The following is a 24,114-nucleotide window of genomic DNA, read 5'->3' as shown; positions in this document are numbered from 1 at the left end:
TCAGCAGAAGTATTTGTATGGACTCTCATCCTGTTTTAAAGCCCACTTGTAAAGGATTAAAAATGAGGTTTTCTGACTGCTTCACTTCCTTTCTTTGGGTCTGCATGACTGTTTGAACTACACAGCAACACAGCGCTATGACCTGCCCTTAAACATCCATATGCACAAGCTAAGAATGCAGCACCTTGAAAACCCAAAAGCTTTCTGTCAGTTTAAAGACCGCTGAAGTCTATTCACGTGTTTGTTTTACATGGTTTCCTTTTTCTCCCCATCCTTAAGCACAGTACACATCTGATACAAGAAGCATCAAATCCTATCAAGCGTTGATGCATCTATTTAGGGAATTAAACTCGCAAGCTACATGAAGACAGTTCTTACTTAAAGGCAACAGCCTAAATGACAGCATCTGAAATGTTCCAACTACTTATTATCCATTTCATACAAAGGAGCACATTTTTCAATGTGATTTTGCAGCTCTGAAATGCAAGAACCCGAAAGTAACTGCTTACAGACTTTTTACCCATAGAAAAACTTGCGAAGCAGCCCCACATTTCATAAATGCTTTCACCAATTATCACACCTCAGAATAATACAAGGAAAGAAACCTCTGTGCATTCAGGACCCAATTTAGGAAGGGCCCTGAAAGCTGCTCTTTTAGGATTATTACCTACAACTCCTGTATTTGCACACAAAGATCTGCTGCTGCTGCTGCTGTAAGACCTGTTTAATTTTGCATTATCTCAACTGCCATTGATCCAGCCAGCATGACCAGACACTCCGATGGAACTCCAATCCTAGAAAGGAGTTTGCACTGCCAATGGAACTTCTTTTCTTTTCTTAATGGAAGGCTAAGTAAGGCAATGACACTCTGCAATGAAAAAGAAGGGCAGTAAATAAGTAATAGTGTCTTCCCTTCGCAAGTCTCAAACTGCTTTAGATTCCAAGTACGCACTCTTCCAGATCTGTAAGACGCCTCTCAAGCACTGAACTATTACTTGAGCTGATCAAGGAGCATATGTTGGTCGGAGTCACAGTTTAAAGCAGCCTGAACTAATGAGGCTACATTCTTTAAAGGGTACAGTATTTTTTTCCCCCACTGGAAAGAACTGTTTCAGCACTTCATATTTTCTCATCCCAGCCTGTGCCAACTACACCACAGCTCCTCACTATCAGTGAACAAGTGCCATGCTTAAAGCTTAAAGGGCTTTGGGAGCCATCACTGCAACATCCAGCTCTGCAAATCAGCAAAGACTTCCAAGGCAAAACAAATCCTAACTTCCAAGTTCTTACATGCAACAACAAGGAGGTTTAGCATAGCATGTAACTTGGTGGAGTTATAATCCAGGGGAAAGAAGGATTTTGGGGGGCTTGTTTTTGAATATACGACATTTTTAAGTACTCAGAGTTACTTGAAGAGCTCTCAGAACAACAAAAAAGAAGAGATCGAAAATAGACACTTTTTCTAGATAAATCTTTCCCATGAATCAGATCTACTGGCTCCATGACTCAGTGTACAACGCAAGTTCGACAAGCAAATTGTCTACAAGAATTTTTACTCATCAGCTCTGCCTTTGAAACACATTTGCAGGCTGCTATTTTGGTTTTACAGCCTGTGAGGCTGACAAAGGAACCAAGTTACGGTTAGGTAACAAATCACTAATAGCATGACACAAGGCTGACAGCAGTCACACGCTGTGAAGATAACTACACGCAATGCTTTGCATCCTCCTCCCACTTCAACACAAACCTGGCTGCACCCATGCATCAACACATCTCAAAGCACAAGAACACGTAGTAATTACCGCTAAATGCTTTTGGTTTTGTTGTGCTGAAGGACAACGTTTATCCCAACCCAAACACCAAGGATACCAAGGGAGGAACAGCGGTGCCTGTGTCGTACTTCCCACAATACAAAGTTCCCAGCTCCTCAGTGAAAGAGAAGGCCAGGAAGGGCTCCCAGGAGCTGACAGCCGCTCACCATCGCTTCAAGGAAGTAAAAGTACAAAGGCAATGTGCATCAAACCTCCAATGCCCATTCAGTCCCAGCGCAGCGTTCCTCCTGCTCTGCTGTTCAATGTGTGACAGGCACTGCCAGCCCCGCTGACCCGCTGTGTGCGATGCTAAAGAGGATTTCAGCCCCCCTCCCCCCTCCCTCCACAAAATGTTGTTGATGGTATTAATGTTTAATACCACGCTGTCTGTTTGTTCGTGCTGCGCTGCTTACCAGCCAGATGAATAAAGCAGCCTTTCAAGCAACAATCTCAGCTACTTTTTGATGACATATGCTCTAAGGACAAGACAGGCCAACCAACCAAGATCGCTTTAAGCAGCTCTCTATTTCAGATGCCGTGCATCATCCCCTGCTAGCTTGAATCCCTTCCCAAGCAGCGGCAGGCTACTTCCACACACAACAACGCACAAGCTTTACATTGCTATGCAAAACAACTCCGATCCCTTTTTAAAACACGTGCTCCTAGTCGACCTCGTTCACTCTTTTTACCTGCAGCGATAGTTAAGAAAAACACCCACAGACTTCCCAACGCAGCCCATTCCTTCCCCACGTGCTGAATAGTTCAGGAGCCCATCCGCAGCGCTCCAATGGGGACAGACCCACGCAGACCTAAGCTCACAAGGCTGTTGTCTGCCTCCTGCTCTGCAAACCAGCCGCACACCTTGTTTACCCAGCCGACAGCAGCAAACCACGGCGAACGGATCGCTCAGAACCGAGAACAGAACGACCACCCCCCCGCTTTCTCATCCCAACAACTTCGGGCTGCCCATCCTCGCGCTGCCCGGCTGCAGGGGGAGCAGCAGGCCGAGGGTCCCCGAGGGAAAGAGCCAATAGGAGGGCACGGGGCCCGACGCCTCGCCGCCCCCGACTCACCCTCGATGGCGATGACATGCTCGCGGATCTGGTTCTGCAGCACGGGCTCCTCGACGCGCTCCAGCAGCTCGTAGATGGAGTAGATGTTGGGGTGCACCGACTCGAAGCGCTGGATCTCGGCGCGGATGGCTGCCGAGTTGGCCAGCTGCTGCTGGTAGTTCATGGTCCCCCCTTCCCTCCCCTCCCAGCGGACAGACCTCCGCTCCGCTCCGCTCCGGCTGCTCCCTCCGCCTCGCCCCCCAACCGAGGGGCTGCGGGGCCGCCCGCACCGCCGCGCCCCGCCCCCTGTCACTTCACGGCGGCGGCGGGGCAGGGCGAGCCGGCAGCCCCCGGCCCCATGGAAGGCGGCGGCGAGGTGGGGCGCCTCGCGGCTCCGGGGCCGGCCGCCTCGTCCTCCAACTCCCCTCCCAGCCTCGTCTTCGTGCGCGGCAGCGGATAACGGCGGTAGCAGTGCGCTCCGGGACCGGTCTCCCCCACCACCCCCCCGCCCTCGCTCCGCCGCCTCCTACGTCTTTCTCCTCCGCCTGCCTCACGCTCACGCAGGCCTCGCCCCTCGTGTTACCTCACCGCGCAGCACCATGGCCGACCCGCCCCTCGCGCCCGGCGTGAGCGCCCAGAAGCACTGTGGGAGCCGTAGGCGCTGAGCGAACAGCCGCCATCTTGGTGTCTCACCTCAGCCTGGTGAGCTGCCCCATGGCTTCTCTCTCACAGCGCCCTGAGAAGCGTCGAAGGGTACGTTAGACTAATTACTGATAGCTACAATAATTGTTTCCGTGCTGGCAAGCGGCTAATTGGTGTGCTTAGAAAAGCAGGCTTGCAGAACACTATTGCCCCCAAAGCTTTATCTCCACCTCAGCAAAAGAGCGAGCAATATTGACAACAACAGCGTGCTCAGTCCAAAAAAAATCACCTTAGAATAGTAATAAATATCCAGTCAGGCTTCATTCTGGTGTAACAAAACCCTGCTGTCATTAGCATTAAGTAAAACAAGTACTATTACTTTCACACTGGCCATAAGCACAGTTGGGAACGCACCTCGGTGATTTTAATGAGGATAAAAACCTCATGAAACATGAGGGGATTTGGGCTTTTAAAACTATTTCCATCAGTTAATGGTTTGCAGAAAGCTACTAAATGCAAGCTGTAACACTCATTTTCTTCCTTCTGTCCAGTTCTGGAGCAGAAGCGTTATCTTTTGGTGTTTCCAGAGTGATGCTGGATACGTTTCTTAGCCATAAAACTCTGCTTTAGGGAGTGTGGCATTAGCAGTTGTCCATCATCCTTCAGTGTGGGTTGGGCTTTGGCAGCACTGCGTGAACATTAATAAATCTAGATTTGTTTTTCTTTGGTCTGGGCCAAGGCTAGCTTAGGTACTTGACAGCTTTTCCTGCCCTGCTTTTGCCAAAGGCAATATAACCACTGAAACTGGGGCTCATCTCTAAATCTGTAGAGATCATGAAACCCAAACAGTTGCTTTCCAACACATGTAGAAGGGCCAATAGGCTTTCTATAAAGCAAATAGAATACGATTCCCAAGGCAGATTAGCGCTACTTGCTGGAGATGGGGCAGGGCCCATCTTTCCTTTCTGAGCTCGAAAGCTTCCCAAGCATGGTCTTCCCATTGCACCATGCTCCCACAGAGCTGGCTTTGTGGTTAGGTACATAAGCAAGTGCCATCTGTGCCAACCTCCTACTCCTCCTCCCTATCTGACAAATCCAGTCATTGCCGTGACTACAGAAGGCTAAATTGCATGGTTTTATTATGATTTCAGTCCTGAATACCTTGAAGGAACAACAGTTAAGTGCAAAGCAGCATTGAATCAACATCTCAAACAGATCTCACTCCTCTCAGATGACTTTGTTTATCCACCTCATTCTATTCCCTGCAGTCTAACTCTACAGAAAGCACAGGAAAAACGGTGTGGAGATACAATTAGTAAACTTGATCTTAAAACTTGTGCACAATTCAATGTTGCTTTTGGAAAGAAGCCCAAGCATGTCAGTAAAAACAAGCAGCAGTGAGGCCTTAATGCAAGCATGGTTCTATTAAACCTCCATAGAGAAGTTACAAATTGGGCTCACAATCCAAGAAGTTGATATTTATGTACATATAATGAAGAATTGTCAGGGAATTTTGTTTCAATGCTATTACTCTTATTGCTCCAGAATTATTTTTTGTCATATTCCACAGTGAAATGTCAGTATGAAACTTAAATAGGTTAAGCATCCTCTGGTAGTAAATTACATTATTTTACTGGGTGAAGATTTGGGTTAGTCAGTTACTATTACAGAGTGATTAGATTGCTCAGGAGGCTTTGAAACAAATGTAACTAATGAATTAACCTCATTCACAGTGTGCAAAATCTATTCTAGGATCATTGCCAACTAGTTCAAACAATACCAATTATGGGGGAGCAACAACAAGCATTTGGCAAAGCAGTAGCTCATTCCTCAGCATTCCTGTCATAACGGGGAAAATGCTACTCTATACTAAACCTGCTTGGAAAGAAATAAAGATGGGATGGCAAATGTAAGCTGCATTAAACGACTTCTTCAGATAAGAGAGAGAAAGATGTTTATAAGAGCTAAGTTCTACCCGTGCTACCTAAAGCATAAACAGCTTCATTTTAGCAAAGACTTAAATCACATGTAAAAAACTTGTTCAATTGCAATTTATGTGTCCAGTGCTATTGATACCTTTGAGTCAGGGCTCCATTAATGTCTTGGGTTTTATACTAGGATGGCTTCAGTGACAGCCTCACATCCCAGGTCCAGGATACTCAGCACTCTGTTGAGCTCTCATCACTTTATTGAGCTCTTATCACAGCTAAATATGATTACTCTGGAAGCATCTGAGTTTGTTCCTGTTGTCACATTTGCTGACAGACAATCAATATTTGATTCACCACATAATTCCATGTTGTGCTCAGATCACACTTCAGAGGTGTGTATGCTGACAGGGCTTTACATGTAAGGGAAAATTGTAGGCTCAGCTGTTACCTTTGAACTTTCAACACATTACTGACTTCATGCAGAAAAAAAAACATGGGGGAGGTCACTCTGGATAGATTAGGAATAATCTATTAGAAAGTTTACCTTCGTTTTGAATAGCATGCACATGCATAAGGCTGTAACATCATGTGATAAGGTATTTCTGGCTATCTATCCCTATGCTCCAATACTTTTCCAGAAAAGAAGATAGACTGTGAAGACTCCTTTGCTTTCTGCTGCCACAAGTATTTATTTTGGTCTGAGGACATGAGAGAAATCAGAACCACGTGCTCTCTTGCCAGTGAAGATCACATGCTACTTATCCCACAGAGCAAGATCCTGTGAAAGTGGCTAACCCAGTACTGCTTAACACGGAGCCCAGGTGACAGATTGCACATTCTAGGTACTTTAAATACTGACTTGAAACACACAGCTATGCCTCTTAACATTTGGCATATTCTTTCTGCCCTAGATACTCGTGTGCACTGCTTATCAATATTAATAGCAGAAAAACAGCCAGCAGTGAACTGAAATTATCAGGCACTTGGCTGTAGCTGTACAACAGGCTGCCTGGCCGAGTAGAAGAGCACAGTGTCAGGCAACCCCAAGTTCCATAGGAAACCATGGTAGGTGAATAAAAACATCCACTTTGGTGCTTGTGCTCTCAGGGTGGCTATGACTCTGAGCAGCAACATCTGGTGTATACCCTGCTGCTTGTCACAGATGGGTGTGAGCCTGCACCTTAGGCAGTAGTTTATAGAATGACTTTGGTTGGAAGGGACCTTAAAGCTCACCCAGTTCCAACCTCCTGCCTTGGGCTGGTTGCCCCCCACCAGATCAGGTTGCTCAGATTTCCATCCATCATGGCCTTGAACACCTCCAGGGATGGGGCACACACAGCTCTGGGCAGCAGTGCCAGGGCCTCACCACCCTCTGAGTGAAGAATTTCTTCCTAACATCTAACCTAAATTTCCCCTCTTTTAGTTTAAAGCAGTTCCCCTTTTCCTATCACTATTGGTCAGCCCTCCTGCCTATAAGCTCTCTTCAAGCACTAGAATGTTGCAATGAGGTCCCCCTGGAGCCTTCTCTTCTACAAGTTCAAAAAAGCCCATATTCCTCAGCCCTTTAGTTCTTTTGATAGTATTTATTCACACTATCACACAGTATCACAGTATTGTGCAGGTTGGAAGGGACCTTAGAGATCATCGAGTCCAAACCCTGGGATTCGAGCCTCCTGTGTAGCAGAGCAGCATATTCCTGCATGTATTTGACATCAGAATAACTTTCAATAGTGTTTATTTAGAACTTGCCCTTCAAAATCTACCCTGGTACAGTAATCTCAGTCTTTTAGCTTTCCAGTGTGAGAAACCCCTTCATGGTATGACCTATGCTCTATAAAGGGTACTTCATTCCCAGTACTGAACTGGGGATCAGAATCATAAAGCGGTCCCTATGAGACCATCAGCTGTGATCCAGGATGCGGATGCCACAAAAACTGATGGGATTTACTGTGTTCCTGTCTATGTTCTCTGAGCTAATTACTGGCTCACATTTTGGCTGTGAAAGAGTGTCTTAGCAGAGACAAGCCTCCCGTGGCTTGTTTGCATCTGTGCAAAGATGCTGGGAAGAATTCCCTGAGAGGGGGCTGGTATTTACTGCTTGTGTGCATCACCTTATGTGCCCCCCTTCCAGTACCTGTATTTTTCTCATAAAGACATAATAAAAATCCTGTGGGCTATTTGTCTAGAGATAAGGAAGAACCATTGGCACATTTTCACCATCACATTTTGCTTATGGTTTGAGCAGGTTTGTCTGACCTAGTTCTCTTCGTACACTGGGCTTAACAGCGGAGTCCTGGAAATGTTCCCAGCTGCTAAAGTCAAGCTATTCCTTCAGCAGTAATTAATTGCAGTTCAAAAGTCCTTCACCAGCCACGTATCATAACATTAACATAAAAAACACGTTCCCTGTGATTCTAAGCTTTGAGTGAGCTTCTTATGGTGACAGGACTTATATTCACTGTCACAATGGCACCGTGGGACCCTGCTTGTCTGTTTCTTGCCACTAAGTACACAGTGAACTGGAAAATCTGTTTCCTGTGTACCCATTACAGAACTGTTATCACAGGATAGAAGGAAGCCTCCCATTGGCTTTCATCAGCTGGGCAAGGTTTTTCATACCAGTGGAACTTACTATCATTTGCAGCATAAATATTTGGGAAATATATATATATATATAATGAATTAAAACATGATATGCAAGGACAGTTTGAATACCACGACACTCCTTCAGAGTGCTTAGCAATTACTACAGACAAGGAGGTTCATCAGTACTAAACACCGAGCAAAGAGGCAAACTTTGCTTGGAACTAAGGGAGACTTTCCTAGACCTGAACTGCATCAGCTGCCCGTGGTTCCAGCTTACTGACAGCCATACAGCCAACAGCACAAGCAGGCACAGTACTCAGACTTTCCCTTCATCGTTTACATCCCTTTCTTTGAAGCAAACAGCTTAATCTCCTTCATGTCCAGGCTTAGCCTCTCAGAAGCCAAATTATTTCTTTCTTGATCATTTGCTTGAGTACAATCAAAGCAGTAAGCTACAGAATGATTTTTTTAGAGTCAGACTGCATCTTGTGAGGTTGTACTGTATGGTTTGGGATCTTTTTCATCATCTATGTGAGTGACTTTTCTTTCTGCATGTGACTACCAGTCTTTTTGTGAAAACTTTGGTGCTGCTAAGAATCTATGATAAGCTTTTTTGTTTCTTTATGAGCAGAATGCACCTAGAGGGCAACTTTCTTGATCCTATTCCTACCTACTCTGGTTTTATCCCTATATTTTTTCTAGGCCATGCTTCTCTGCTTTCTTTCTTTACACTTTTCTGTGCTTGGCTAGCAGGTTCTTATTCTGCTGTGGTGTTTTCCTGCCTTATCCCCCTGATCTTTTTATTCTGGGGGATGGGGAGCTCTCGTGCTTTCAGAAAGGTATCTTTGGAGGGTTGCTGCCTCTGTTCAATTCCTTCTTTGAGGACAGTTTCCTGGGGATCTTACTTGTTATTTCTTTAAACAGTCTGAAGTTCAGGGTCCTGACAATATTCTTTGCTGGTTCCTTGAGATTACAAATTCAACCAAAGTGCTGCTGCAGCCTCAGCTGTTTCCAATCTTAATGTCTTCTATGATCTTTTCCACAGTAGTAAGAACTAGGTCCAGTGAAGCTTCAGTCTGGTGGGTCTGTTGAATACCTGAACCAAGAAGTTGTCATAAATGGATTCAAGGAATCTCCTGGACTACTTGCAGATTGTTTTTTTGCTTTTCCAGGAGCTATAATGGGTGGTCAGAAACCCCCCCCCCCCCCAATGGGATGAGAGCCTGGTTGTGACTCTTCTTGCAACTGAGGCCCATCAACAGGCTCCCTTGACCAGGCGGCCTGGAGCAGACCCTCACCTCCAGAAGCCCATTATTGGTTCAGTCCCGAATTTTAACCTGAGCCTTTTATGACTGTTTTTTAGAGGCAGCTCCTTGTGGTCTACCCAACTCCTAACATAGAGGGCAACTTTCTCACCCCTCTTTCCTTGCCTATCTTTTCTAAATAGCTCCTAGCCTTCAATCATAGTGTTCCAGTTATGTGAATCATCCCACTGTGTTTCTGTGATAGCAGTAAGATCATAGTTTTCCAAGCACACCACAGTTTCCAGTTTCTTCTGCTTACTTCCCATGCTGTGTTCATTGGTGTAGAGGCACTTCAGTTGGGCTTCAGCCTCACTATCTTCTTGGAAGAGCCTTCACAAAAACCTTTAGGACAAATCTGAAGCTTTCCTAAAGCAACAGCGTTCTCTGACTCTTCTCTGTTCAACAGCAGTATGTCCCCTTCCCCCCCAGATCTACTTTAGAACCCTTGTTGTGAGCCCTGCCCACTTGCTTTCCAGTATATTCTTACTCCTCCTGGTCAGCTGTGTCCCATCCTGTCTCAGCCTTCCTGGTTCCCACATGATGTAAAATCTTTTTTGATATTTCTTTAAAAATTTCCTAGGTGCATCTTATCCTAACTTTCTAAGCTTTATCTTGTCTGTGGTTTTAATTTGTGCTACTACTTTGAAATGAAAGATCAAATGTAGACTCAGGTGTCCTTGAACTCAACTGACTTTAGGAAACTACTGACATCATGGGGTTGTATTTTGCAGGTGAGGGACTTGGGAGCAGACATGTCTATGCCTTTTGCCCTTACTTCAAAGTAGAATGAATGCATCAGGCTTCTATTGGCTCAGATCTTAAGGGCTTCTGGCAGTAGTTCTGAGAACAGTGGATGGGATGAATTAAGACAAAAATACGTTGTGGATTGTTACTTTTTTTCAGCCATCTCAACTGTTACAGATAGCCCAAGGACAGTGATGTGATGATATCAGTTGAATTCTGATGACCTGCATAGGGAACGTCTGAAGCTATCACTGCAGGCTCCTCAAAGCTCCTTGAATTAGAAAGGCCTAATGAAGCCTAGGGGGCTCACTGTACTGCACATACACAAGGTTTTGAGTTTCTGTTCCAGGAGCATGGTTGCTCACCAAAAATCTCTTCAAGATGTCAAAGTCTGCCATGGTGAAGGAAAATGAAGAGCACATCATCAGTGAAGATTACAAATGCACAGTCTTCTGGATTCTTTGTCTAAATCAACTGTTCCTGCATGAGTATCATCTGTAGGTTTGTTGCTGGGATTTGTCATCTGTTACAGAACTCATGGCAGCACAGTCTTTTTTGGGTGCCTAATCTTAAAGCATAATGAACCAACTCTGCATCTTAAGTCTTTTGGAAAGGGACTGAAAAGTCCCTTCCAACCCCTTCAGTTCTGCAGAACATGAAAATGGGGAAATAGCTGGGGGAGACAGAACAGGGCAAAGCAACTTCAAAACTGCAGCATTGTGAAGAAATAAAGAGAACTAGGGAACCACTTCCCAGAAAGGAAATCCCTCTTCTGAGGCAGTCAGGTCATTTATAGGAGTGTGTCATCTTAGAGTGACTTGAAGCTTCCCCTGTCAGAGTAACCAAAACTAAGATCAAGTAGTGTTCCTGGTTCCTCTAAACAGCCTCCTTAGAAACCTTTCAAAGGTCTTTTTTCATTGTGTTACAATAGGGGAATCCCTACTGCCTCTGACCTCATAAGCAAATTAAAATTAACTTGTTAGCATGGTATTGATTGGGATCTGGAGCAGCTAATTGCTGTAACTGGTAACATAGGGCTTTCTGTAACTGCTTTTTGGATGGGACTCTTCCAGGTCTGGAGAGATCTTCAGAATTTGATCCAGAATTCTGGTTCTGTGTTTAGATGTTTCTGGGAATCGCTCACAAAACAAAGTGACAGCTGTGTAATACACGGATCTGTTGTGGCTCTGTAAGGAAGAAAGTTTGGCCCATTAAAAAAAATCATGGTAGTGTTCTGGTGGATCTGAACCTTCAACTGCAATGAATGTGTTATGGATCACCTGGCACAAGTGTGCTGGGAAAGAAGTCTGAGCTGTCTTGGTCCCTTGCACAGAGCTCTGGGGGATGTTTACCTCTGGAGGACAAGTTGGCTTCTGTTGCTGGACATCAGAGTGGCAGTAAGCAAATAGCTCTTGTTCCTCGTGTTGAAACAATACTGAAATGCTTATGAAGTGTTTTAAAGTACATCTGACTTAATGCTGTACAATGTAGTTTGCAGGTGTAGTTTTAATAGCACCTATCATATCTGGTCTGTATTGAAACATGTGGTATGGGTACGGGCAATATAAAGCATGAAACAAAGTGGAGTGTTCTTCAAGGGGGAATGTCAACAGGCTTGGTCCCAGCTTCCATTTGTCTACTAAAACAATTATCTGGAAATAGTTAATCAAATGCTTTTTGGAGGTGTACAAAGGGCTCAACATTCAAACTATGGCACTTGGGTGTTGTAAATCAATGTAATGTAAAAGAATGAACTGTAAACCAGACAGAAGTGCTATAAGCTGCTCTCAGCTGCCTCATAGTATGTGTGTAATAGCAATAGAGACATGGCATTGTTGCAAAGAAAGTCACCCCAGCACTGATCAAAACACAGCTGGTAACAAGAACAATGTAAGGAAAAGATGAAATACTGCATATTACCTTATGCTGCAGAATATCATCCACATCACCTGTTCACCCTGAAGTGAATTCTGCTGGTAGGGGTTACTGGCCTTGACTGATTGTGTGGGGTTTTCAGTGACTAAAGTTAAGGCTGATGTTAAAGTAGAGATCAACTCCTAGTCTTGCTTTTATCCATGATCTTTAGCAAAACTGAGTTTGTCAGATACCTGAGACTGCAGATTAATCAACTGTGCAATTGTAATGAGCTGACATAATACACGTGATAGCAGAGCAGCTTTTTTGTCTTGACACACCAGGAGTTTGACTTTATCTCCAGTTTGAAGTAAGGGATGTCAGCTGTCACTGTGTGCTTCAGCATGATCAGTCCTGGTACAAGCTTTACTGGGACATCCAGTCAGTGGGCTGCCTTCTGTAGAGTTCTGGCAGTGATATCCACTTCAGCATTTGTTTCTTTGGAATAAAGAGTATAAGTGTGTTAAAAGGTGATGGGGTCACTTCTAGAGGAGCTGATGAGCTCCTCCAAGAGAATGTTTAGGTCTTGATGGCACTGGTTGATACTGAAAGCATTCCGGAGCCTTCATGCACATCCCTAGCTCAGCTGGTGTAGTGCTGACCACAGAGCTGATGACTTTGTCCTCACTGTATCGATAGTCATGTTGTATTGCAGAGGTTATTCCACTTTACAAATCTGGCTTGATGTTCTTCCCCGTTAAAGATCGCAGTATGGTTACTTTCTGCCCTTACTCTTAATTTTCATGTGCAATGAGCTCTCTTCAGATGACTTAGCATTCTGAATTGAGCTTATGGTTAGTTCTATGGAAACACACAGCTCTCTGGCAACCAAGCAGAAAAGGAATTGAATAGAGCATCATACTGCTTTGCATAAATCATTGTGCATGTGCCTTTGAGTACTTCATCTTAAGACAGGAAGAGAAGTTGCTCAATGAATGAAGCTGTTAATCTACTTCAATATGAGTTTTTGGTTTTTTTAAGTTGGGACTTATGTAAGTTACTAAATACAGCAAACCATATCTAAGCCGAAACTGGATGTGACTGGGGTAGTCATGATGTAATTCCTGTGTTCTTCCCTAGGCAACTGCTTTTGGCATCAATGAAGTTGGATGAAACAATTACACTTCCTGTGGCCTGGCAGGGGGTGGGCAGCGATGCAGTGATGTAGTCTTGAGGGCACATCTAAGGGTTAAAAACGATAACTCTTGGTGCTGGTATTAGGTTGGGTATTGGCTAAATTGGGTTGGCTAAGTCATGTCTATTTAAAACCTAGCAAGATGCATCTTGCCATCACTAGTTAAGAAGGCATGCACATTTTCTGCAGACGGGCTTGGGAGAAGAAGGAGGTGGCACTGTAACCATGTGCAAAGAGAAATATGCACTGTACAAAAACCCATATACTTAGTAATGCCCTGATAAACTCATCCAGGCTGATACAGAAGCATACAGAAACATTTGACTGACCTTGTCTGCTGGAAGGGTGAATGGATAGAATAAAGCAGATTTAAGACTCTGAGCTGAACGTATTTAATACATTGGATTGGAAGTCAGTATCAGTCATCCTTTCCATTTGCTGGATGACTCAGTCTCTGTAGAGAAATATCTGTCCCTCTGAGGGTTCCAGGAGATGCAATGCTTCTTTTTACTTGAATCCACTAAAAGCCCCTTTCCAAAGGGATGCCTATTTCTGTCAGTCTCTGAATGTGATTTAGTGCAAGTAATGTGGTTTGGGTCCTCCAGAGCAAGGATTTCTCCTGTATGTTATGGCCAGTAGCTGATGGCATTCTTTAATGCGCTGTGGGTTGCTGCAGCTCGAGATCATAGCTGTCTGGGTTCTGCATCCCAATCAGACAGTTGCTGTCTATAAGGTATATTAACCTGCTCCTTAGCTAAATGACAGTGCCCTGAATGTTGAAAGTGACATGCAGCTTTTGTGTTCAATCAAACATTGCATCTGATCGAATAAGACTGCCTGAGAAAGGTAGAGGGCTCAGTGCAGGCTTAGTGCTGTCCAGGTAAGAATAAACTGAGGAGCAACAGTAATCAGCTCTCACTGAGAGCACACCTCAGTTTAATAACCTGCTTCTGAGAAAGGTCCCTGAGGAAACAGTAAGTTGTGGGTGCAGATCTCTGTAGGAGTTTAATTAGATGCTGTCCTTCAGGGAAGCATAGTTGCTTTTTTCTTTAAGAATTGGGCTTCTGCTTCCTAATTACCTTGTTCTTCTTGTCTGGGACTGCTAAAGTTGTTCTAAACCAGGCAAATGAATGCAGTAGAGAGATGTTCATAAATGCAATCAGCATTACTTGGACAAAAAGCGTGATATCTAATAGCACAGGTTCACGAGAGACTGACTAGAATGTAAGAGTGGTACAAACTGTTTTTAGAAGATGGCCTAGAAATTAAGTCACCTTTACCCTGTAAGGCTAGATAGGTCCTCCATGTTTCAGCTGGAGCTTCCAGTGACTTCTAAATGAGCAGAGCATCAAATGAGCAGCAGCCTAGTCAGTAATTAATAGATCTAGTTGCATGTCCCTGCCACCTCGCTTTCTCAGATGTGCAGACCAGATTGAGCCACTGAGCCCTTAATGCAGCTCCTAAGTAGCTTTAACTGTACTGCAGGGATGTTGAAGGCTTCACTGTGCTAGCATTTGTGGAAGCTGAGCGCTCAAAGTAGTGTGATAATACAGAAGTTAAAATTTATCCAGCACCCAAGACATTATTAGCTGGCAAAGGAAGGCAAAATAGAAGAAGGACGACCAGAAGGGATTACTGTATGTAAATAGCTTATCTTATTTGTTTTGTTTCCAGCTGTCTAGACAGCTAGACAAATGCTGGGGTATTCTCAAGGCACTGACTGCGAGATGTTCTAACTCATCTTTCAGCCTGGGTGTGATCTTTGTGGACTGCCTTGTAGTTAAGGGTTCTGCATCCAACACACTTGAAGGTTTTACAAGGTTGTGTCATTTGATACAAGTTGAATATGTCCAAGATCATAACGAGCTGGGTATGTTTCTAAAGTGATGCACGGCATAGAAGGGTAACTGAAGTTTCCAAAATAAAAGCACGGTGAATTGGATGCATCTGTTTGAATGGCAGCTCTAAGTACAGATTCTACTTCTACTAATATAAATATTCTTGGATTTAAAACTTGGAAACAGAACAGAAGGAGAGTTCAGAAGAAGATGTAATACTCATCATTAAGGTATACACATACTGCATTTGGGGTGACAGCAGGAACATGAGCATGTTATCATAGCTGTGCAACTGTCTTGCTCTTTTCCCTCCCAGTTCCACTGCTCGTGTCAGTTTTCTCCAATCTGGTGCATGAAGTGTTTTGTAGGTGTGAGAGCAAACACCAGACTTCACCAATATGTTTTGCCATGCCTTCTGTCTATTGCTTTGATGCCCTGCTTACAGCTAGCTAAGGCAACAATCCTATTTAGGTCTTAGTTTCTGCCCCTGACAGACTCTGCCAGTATTAGCATAAATGATGACTGAAGGCAGAGTTGGTGTAAGTTGGCTTGTTGAAGCATCCAATTGGAAGATGGCACCAGATGCTGCGTGCTGTAAATAAGTAGATCAGATTCCATGCTCAACTATAAAATATTCTAGTAAAAGCACTCCTATCCTTACACAAAAAGAGAACTAACACTTGAGTGTTAAGTAACCTTAAACACAACTTTTGTTATTGCTGTAGTGCAATACAGGCACAGGAATGCAGCAGCCTGACTTAAATGAAATGACATGCTGAGCTGAAAATGGATGTTGTGTCATCCATTCTGTATATGTTTCACTGAAACTTTCTATTTCCTTGCATGGGTTCCACATTAAGGATCTTCCATGTGAGATGCCAGCTGATCTCGCTTGTGGGTGTTAACATGCTATTACTCAATATTCAGCCATGCCTTCCTTCAGCCTCTGCCCCCATCACTTGCTTCCACTATTTTCAGTGAGCCTAACTTGCACTTTACCTAGAAAGTATTTTCCTGCTGTATTCCCTGAACTGTTAATAATAGCTGTGTTCTGGAAGGGCTGGCTTGTAGTAGAGCTGTGTGCTTTTGGCAGAGGGAATTTTCTTGCTTGGGGGCACCCAAGAAATTATTTTTTCCATTCATTTTAATAATCATTGAGTAGAGATTGTTCCAAGTAGGAGTCTGCCCTGGCTTACAGGGCTTCACTTACATTAAGCGAAGTGATATTTATCAGTCAGGAAACAACTTAATCTCCCATAAAGATACTTGATTGAGATGTGAGCAGAGAATTTAATCTCCTGTATAGGAATGCTATGGTGGTAGTATAGCTTAAATCTGGCTGGCAGGCCTGTCTCATAACCACATCACTAGTTTCCTTTCCTTCTAAGAGGGATTAGTAAGTGAAACTATTAGGGGTGTAGAAAATGCTCCAAACAGTCTGAGAAATGTCTGTGCTTAAAGAACACATCTGTTATCCACATTGGTTGGCCAGTCTGCCCCACTGAAGTTGCCTTTCCTTCAGTGTTTTGGCAGTACCTATTTCTAACATACTTTGCTTGCAGTGGACATGTCAACTTCAGTCTCACTGGATGCTGAAAGTGTGTTTCACAGTTATCAGCTATTTAGTCACAACTTCATTTGGATGCTGTTTTTTACTGCATGAAAAAGATGCTAACAAAATGGACTGAGTTTTGGTGCACTTTTAGCACAAAACTCTTCCTTTTCCAGCTTTCTTTCCCCTGACATCATCTTAGAATCTATGATTCTTCTCAGAATGGAACCATTCCAGCCAACAGCCCTGCCTGTGCCGTCTCTTCAGTGCTCTTGAAATGCTTCTAACTCACTTCCCACAACCATATGGCTGTCAGGAGGATTCAAGCTCTGTGCTCAGTTGGGCTTTCTCTTCCATGGGCAGAAGAGAAGCCGGCCCTCTGCTATTCAGGCCAAAAAGAAACACCTAATGTCAGAGAAGGTGCAGGCTGATTTCTCATAAATGAACTACCTAAGAGGCTAATTACAGCATATGGAAAACAAAACAAGAAAAGGCTTCAGAAGAAAACTGGAATGGATCTCTGGCAAAAGCAAAGAGCAAAACCTCTTCAATCAATGGTGGAAATTACTGATCAGTAACTGCTGTAACCAGTTCCAATGTATGCAGTCAAATGCATCATGGTTCCCTGGGTCTGCTGCTATCAGGTTTCTTACAGCTCCATATCATTTTTAAAGGGCATTATTGCAGTACTGCTCTGAGTACTGATAGCTAAGCTTTAGCTGCTGTAGTGGGGGCTTGAGGCAGAGATGAGTCACTTTACTTCTTTAACTCTTCAGGCATGTGTTTGTTAGGTATCCCTCACACTGGGATGGTGTTAAGGAATATTCTTCCTTCTGTCCAGGGTGGCAGTGCAGCAAGAGGCTTCAAAAATATATTGCCAAGTAGGGGTGTCATACGTCCGAGCTCTGTAATTAGTGGACTGCACTGGTACAGAATGTTACACCTTAACAAGGCTAGTGTCCATTAGGGTAAGGTAATGCTAATCTAGATGTTATATAATAGGTTTCCCTTAATGCAGGAAGTCAGTGAGTTCTAAGAAGTTCCAGGTGTATCATTTAGCAGTTATCTTTGTTGTTGCCACATAGCTGTGCTGTAAAAGAAGCCACCCAACTTTGGGTTTAGGTTCAAGTGAAACCTGGCTAAGTGCTGGCAGACTGTATAACACGGCAGTGTACTGCTTTATCTGCATCATTTATATGGACTGGGAGGAATGAGAGAACAGCATGTGTGTGGAGGGTGCCATATGTTACCTATCAGCTGTGGTATTTGCTCACTGCATATTTACTGATAACACAAGTTATTTACTGGTCAAGCAGTAGCCTTGAGCGTGAGATGATCCTAGATGTCACACCAGAAGCTGGCAGCAAGAAGAGCTGTCTGAACTTTTACCACTGAGCCCAACCTACTGCAATTGGAAGTTTACTGTCTGAGATATCGTATGTAAGATGTGGACTAGAAAAGCCAAAGTAGAGATGGCCCATTGATTTGCACCATTCTTATTAATAAAGGCAGATTTAATCCAAGAAGGTGGGGTGGAACACTTCAGGGTCCCCCTTGGAGGAAATTCAGGAACAATTCAGCTTCCCTAGTCCATTTTTCTCTGTCATATTATCTCACATCAAGAAGCTCTCTGCTAATTATAGGTTGAATTCACTCTTTGCTAATTAACATGGGTTCCTGCATTGCAAGATAATAACAAAAACTTTTCCTTTATGGCTCCTGGTTCTTGGCTATTTGCTTTTTGAACCATACCAACTCCACAACACCAATGTCAACTGTAATATCAGTTGGGAACTGAATCACAATTAGGATTCAGATGCAAATGAATGTGTTATTGGACCTTAAATTTAAGAATAACCAAACAACACTGGTTAGATTGAAGAAGAAATTCTCTCTGAACACCCACAGCATTTTGTGTTGGCTCCATTAGGAAATTTGACTTCAGATAATAATATTTCACATGAAGGAGCAGCATGATAGATGATTTTCAGGTTTGAAATAGCAGTGCTGCTCTTCAGCTGCTCTTGGAGTTCCTTGCTAGCTTTTCTCTTGAGTCTTAATTAAAAGGAATTATCTAGTCCATCTTCATAGGAAAATAAAGGTATGCTAGAAACATGTTTGCTTAGATTTGATTGATTGTTACTTAAAAGGCTGCAGTATTCAGGTATGACACATATTTAAAACAAATTGTGATAAGAAATCAGTAGTGTTTATGATAACTCATGATTCTTGGCTTTGGAACCTTGTGGAGCTGAGCTGGAGCTTCAGTTTATGGGCTTGAGAAGCATATCCACAATAAGTAGTTCAGTGTAGTCGGTCAGTGCAAAGAAATTCCTCTGCCCACTCCTTCCTGTTGCCTTCTGGATGGGAGATGATCCCTGTGAGCCCGTGGGATGTTGCTCTTAGCTCCTCCTGACAATGCTTTTTCCAACTGCCCTTATGCTGTTCTGTGATACATGCAGCTGGTCGTGTAGATACATGAGGCGTGCAGCTCATAACCTGGTGTGTCCATGTGCTGGACCAGAACTGCCTCTGCAAACATATTATACTCCTGTGGGTGAAGTAATTGGACACCTCGGGCTGGTTCTCAGTCCCAGCTGTGATGTTCTCAGGATACTTTCCTGCTCTCCTGCTGTGGCTGGGCAGATTGGAAACTTAGTATGTCGATATCTGGCCAATCTGTTCTGCGACATTCATGTGCACGAGGAGTTCGAACCTTATTTGGCCTCAGAGTGTGAGCAAAAAAGACTTTGTCCATCAGACTCGGAATTATGAATAATGGTTCAGATGTTCGTGCTTTGAGTTGGTCATATTAGGAAGTCCTCAAGTAGTCAAAGTCTTTGAACAAAAACTGTAGGACTGGCATCTCAGTTGTTTAGTACCGCTGTTAATGCTATACAGATTTCAGAAGTATTTATAACTACCCTTGTAGGTGGATCTGCAGCAAACCACAGCTTAAACATAGATCATTAACAATGAATTTCTGGCAGTTGTTCACGGTGCGTTTATTTTTGTAGCTTCTGATGCAATCACTGAAAAACTAGACTTTTCATGACCTTTCTTTCCCAGGAAACTGCTTAATCAGCTTTAGTAACAAGTCTTTTTTGCTGGTGGGTGGTGTGAAGGTGTTATAGTCTGCTTTTAGTTCTCACTGCTCTAGTCTGTTAGTAATAAGCAATAAATTACATTAATCTCCCTGTGCTGAGTCTGTTTCCTTGTGATGGTAATTGGTGAGTGATTTCCCTATTCTTATCTTAATCTATGAGCTTTTTTCGTTCTATTTTCTCCTTATCTTTCTGAGGGCAGGAAGTGAGTGTGGTATGGTGGAGCTTGGTCGCCCATTGGCATTAATGCACCCCATATATAAAAGGTAAAAGAAATCTAACCTTTCTCAGCACTCTGTTACCATCTAAACCTGAGATCAGATACTGCTCTCAAATGCTCTTCTCGTGTTCCATCTGTGTTCAGAAAGACCTTCTTCAAATCTGTTACTTGTAGCATTCGATTTCCTTCTTCTCTGTGTCAACAGGGCATCTTCATCACTTTTCTATGGTAGTTATGCTCCTTTCACACTTCAAAATATAACACAGTCCAGAATCCAACTTTATATTTACAGAAAGGGGTGAGAAGGTGGTGCTCTTGGTTTGGGTTTCTTGAGCTGAAACTCTGCAACTTGATAGAATGAGAAAGCTGGGCCTCGGGCAGAGCTGTATGATCCTCTTTAATGTCCCAGAGCCCTGGCACACTGTAAATAAGCAGACAACTTGCTTGGGTTGTGCATCCCAAAGTTACTTGGTGTTCTTGGCTATCTGAACAGCACAGCTTGTCCCCACTCGCACTGAATGGTTTCAAACATGCTGTGGATGATGATAGCTCTCTTCAGTTGGCCAGACCCTAAGGTAAAATGTCCAGAGCTTGTTAATCTTTTATCTTAATTATCCTGTGAGACTTATTGTGCAGTTGTTTTCCCGATTCTGTCTGGTCTTCTAAAGGCTCCAAAGCTGTGTGACAAAGGTTATGTCATGGACCAAATGTATTTCTTGGGTCAGTGCCCAGGAAGCCAAGTCTGGCACATCTTGCCCTGTATTTGGATGAAGAAATGGAGAAGTTGTATGAGGAACTTTCTTTTATGTGAGAGACACAGGAATATTCATCCAATATTGATAAAAACTGGCAGATAATATTCTGATTCATCCAGTGTGTGAGAAAGGAGAAAATCAAAAGACAAAAGGGTGGCTTGTGCTAGCCTTATTTTCATCATGCAGTCAGTGCTTGAACCGGGCTTCGCATTAACAAACCTGTCAATAAAATATTCTTCAACAGCTCGAGCAGCTCATACTTAATGGAAAAACATGCAATGTTCCATTTGGAAACAACTGCCCTTTGTGTAAGATGCATTTCTTCTCTCCCCCTTTTTTTCGAGGAATCTTACTTGAAGAGTAAAAAAAAAAATAGCAGATCTGTTCAGCCATCCTCCATTCATGCTGCTTATCCCCCAAACTGGGATCATAATCCCTTGTTTGGACAATGTAATCAGTTGCACAAATATCAGTTGAGATAGCACGGACAGATTATAGCTTCCAGCGGGATGATGGAAGATGGGTCAGGCTTTAAATACCTCTGCCTTTATGAACTGTTTTTTTTCCTAAGGATAAAGCGAGAGGAATATAAACAAGAATTCTTTAGACAGATGGCCTTTAGTAACCTCTCCATGAGGCTCTGGTTGCTTGTAAATAAGGACTGTTCTGGAGAGCAAGCCCTGACTGAGAGGGTTTCCCAGACCTGGGGGCGGGAGGTCTTGCTGCACAACGTGGGGGAAGCTTTGAACTGTAGCTCACAGCTGTCTCTTGAGGCTCTTTAGTGCAATGGTTGTTAATTTGGGTAGATGGAGGGTATTTATAAGAACTGTTAACCCCAGGTTGTTTTATTTCCTTGTTTGACATAACAGGAGGGTCATCCAGCATGGCGTGCAAAGTAACATGTGACAAGCATGTGTTTCTAGTCCACATTCAGGAACAGATCATTGATGGTCACTAAGATCCTTGATGTTCTCTAGAACTCTAGCCTGTTTTCCTGACAGGTTTCTCTCTAGATATGCTTCTTACTTGCAAGTGAGAATAAAACCATTAGATATACCTTTAAAGACTTCACCTGGAGTGTAGATCTTCAGAATATGATGGTTACCATTATTGAAGATTATCAGGTATCCAGAGCTTTCTTCTGCAGCACAGCTGTTTGACTTGGTACTTCATTTTAGGCTTCTGTAATTGCAGGAGACTGTGAAAGAGATCCTGGTCCCATGCAGCTGCTGAGAGCAATGAGCAACTTCAGTGCAGACACCACTCAGCCGTGAAAGCACCCATGAGCATTGGACAACACCGAGGAGAACAAGAGGAGAAGTGGGAAACTGAAGCAAGTGGGAATGTTACAAGAGGTGGATATGCAATGAGTAGAACAGCACGGGACAACTTGAACGTTCCCTCCTTCCCTCAGAAGAGGCAGGAAAAGGATCAAAAGAAGCAGATGGGTCTGACCTTTCAGTTTCCTGTGAGATGACAGATAAAAGCTGGAGTGGCAAGATGAAGCTATAGCTGTAAGTACAAAATGCTGAAGTAGTTATGACTGCTCTGGGAACTTAGTTGTCAATGCTTGGCTGCAAATGCTTTTAGGATTGTAAACTTTGAAGTGAAGAATATGAGTTGGCAACAGAACTTGCTTCCTAGAGAGTACTTGGCTCTATTGGTACTGTCTGCCTTGCCCCAATGCTTCTCTTGCAGTATTGTTTTGTGTTAACAAAATCAGTGTTCTTGAACATAGATGGTGAGCTGAGTGACTCTAAATGCCAAAGAATGGTACCAGCATGCATGCAGAATTACTCTAGGCTGTGAATAGAGTGCAGGTAGAGGAAATAATGTGGAAAGGAGGGGGTTGGTTAGGATGCAGAGTAATGTGTTAGGGTGGGCAGAGCTCTGGAAGCATTTATTCAACCAGCAGCAGATGCGAATGCAAAGCAGGTAGCATGCAAATTGTCAGCTTTGGGTAGGATTGCCATAAACAAATGCCTTGTTGTATCCTCAGATATCTTGCTGGAAAAAAAGGATGTTGTTCTTTGGAACCTAAGGATGAATTCAGTTGTGCCTTGGGTATCTAGCAGCTGTTAAAGCCATTGGCTTTAAGTACTTGTACGACAAGCACTGCAGGTAAAATGAAATGCCATTCTTTGGTCTTACTGATAAGCTCATCCCCTGAGCCTCATACAGTAGGCATTGATGGAATATAGTCAGAGACCAGAAATAAATAACATGAACTGCTTGATTTCACTTGTGCTATCAGACAGCTGCTTCTGTATGATCACTGAGGGCCCTTTGCAGGGCAGGACTTGGAGACAACTACTGCATCGTTAACATATTGGGGTCTGAGATATATACAGCTCTGTATGCTTGCAACTTGCAATTCAGGTGCTTCAGTTAGGCAGGAAAACTGCAGTAAGCAACCATTGCTCTATTGGGATGATTGTCACTGGAAAAGAATGAAATGCATAAATGCATGCAATCAGATGATCATTTCTGCAAAGTGCTTCTGTATTCGATAGAAAAGCTATAATGAGTGAAGATGCCCATTTTTCCTGCAACTAAAACCAATAAAAACATGGTTTGGCTACATTTAGCTAAGTCTTCAGGAGATAGAATTCTAAACATCTCTTTTTACCTTCAGCGTGTCATAACAAAATTGGGCACATGGGGAAGAGATTATGAGAAATGAATGAGGAAACTTGTCTGGCAAAGAGGTTTTTTTCACCTTTTACCAACACACATGTAAATTGTGTAGGCTGCGTGCCCGGTGTGGGTGGAAGGCTTGGAGATGATTCAGCTAAATGGAATGTAGATGAAGTCCTCTGTAGTGAAATAAGTGGAAACGTTTTGGGCTTTCATTAACTTTATACTGTAAAAAGATAATTCAAAAGCTGTTTCTAACTCCTGAAATATAGTTCTCAAAAGCCTTATTTGAGATGGATAGAGTTGAGGCTTTTGTTAAACCTTCACGACAAAATATTTGTAAATCCTCTTATCCTTGGTGCCGAGCGTGACTTGAGAAGTGAAATCTTGAGTGTCTGAAAAGCATTGCAATACTGACTTTAATGTGGAAAAGTTGCCAGCAGCTGGAGTTAGGTACTGCATCTGAACCAAAGAGCTACTGGCCTCTGACTTTTAGTAAATTCAGTATTTGGGTAATGATGCTTTAATAACTTCAGGTGAGGCCTAAAGAGCAGAGTGAACAAGATGGATTACTAGAAGTTGAGTATGAGTCGCCTGGGCTGACTTGCTGCCCTTGCCCTTAGCTCTGAACTAGTGAGCAGGAATTCAGCCATGAGGTTTACCCAAGGCAACAGTTGGATATCAGTCAATGCAACAACTAAACCATCCATGTGTTATCAGTGCTGCTTTATTCACAGATGCAAAACACAGCACCAAACAATTCTTATGAAGAAATTATATTCCATCCCAGGCCAAACCAGTGTTAGGCATAATGCTCTACTCTGGTTTTAGCTGTCAACATAATAAAATGTCTTGGGTTCCTATGGGTTGTGCCAATGTAACAAAAAGA

The 24,114-nt window shown here is 43.3% G+C and overlaps 2 protein-coding genes across 6 annotated transcripts in view; one reads left to right on the top strand and one right to left on the bottom strand.

The window, feature by feature from the left end:
* Window positions 1–3,107, bottom strand: part of AGAP1 (ArfGAP with GTPase domain, ankyrin repeat and PH domain 1) — a 257,074-nt gene extending 253,967 nt beyond the window's left edge. For 2 of the 4 annotated variants that reach the window (XM_015867760.2, XM_015867762.2), the window contains exon 1: window positions 2,885–3,105. In XM_015867760.2, coding sequence (XP_015723246.1) covers window positions 2,885–3,047 — 163 coding nt within the window. In that variant the 5' untranslated portion in view covers window positions 3,048–3,105. Of the gene's footprint in view, window positions 1–2,884 lie in introns of all 4 variants that reach the window. The other 2 variants (XM_015867759.2, XM_015867761.2) reach the window with 2 other exon arrangements.
* A 14-nt stretch (window positions 3,108–3,121) lies between these two features.
* Window positions 3,122–24,114, top strand: part of TRPM8 (transient receptor potential cation channel subfamily M member 8) — a 94,039-nt gene continuing 73,046 nt past the window's right edge. For both annotated transcript variants that reach the window (XM_015867771.2, XM_015867770.2), the window contains exons 1-2: window positions 3,122–3,616; window positions 21,783–22,102. The gene's annotated coding sequence lies outside the window, so the exon portion shown is untranslated. The remainder of the gene's footprint in view (window positions 3,617–21,782; window positions 22,103–24,114) is intronic.

This window comes from Coturnix japonica, chromosome 7, assembly GCF_001577835.2.
Source record: "Coturnix japonica isolate 7356 chromosome 7, Coturnix japonica 2.1, whole genome shotgun sequence".
NCBI classification, from domain to species: domain Eukaryota; kingdom Metazoa; phylum Chordata; class Aves; order Galliformes; family Phasianidae; genus Coturnix; species Coturnix japonica.
Note: the sequence above shows the minus strand (reverse complement) of the source record. Positions and strands in the feature narration are given on the sequence as shown.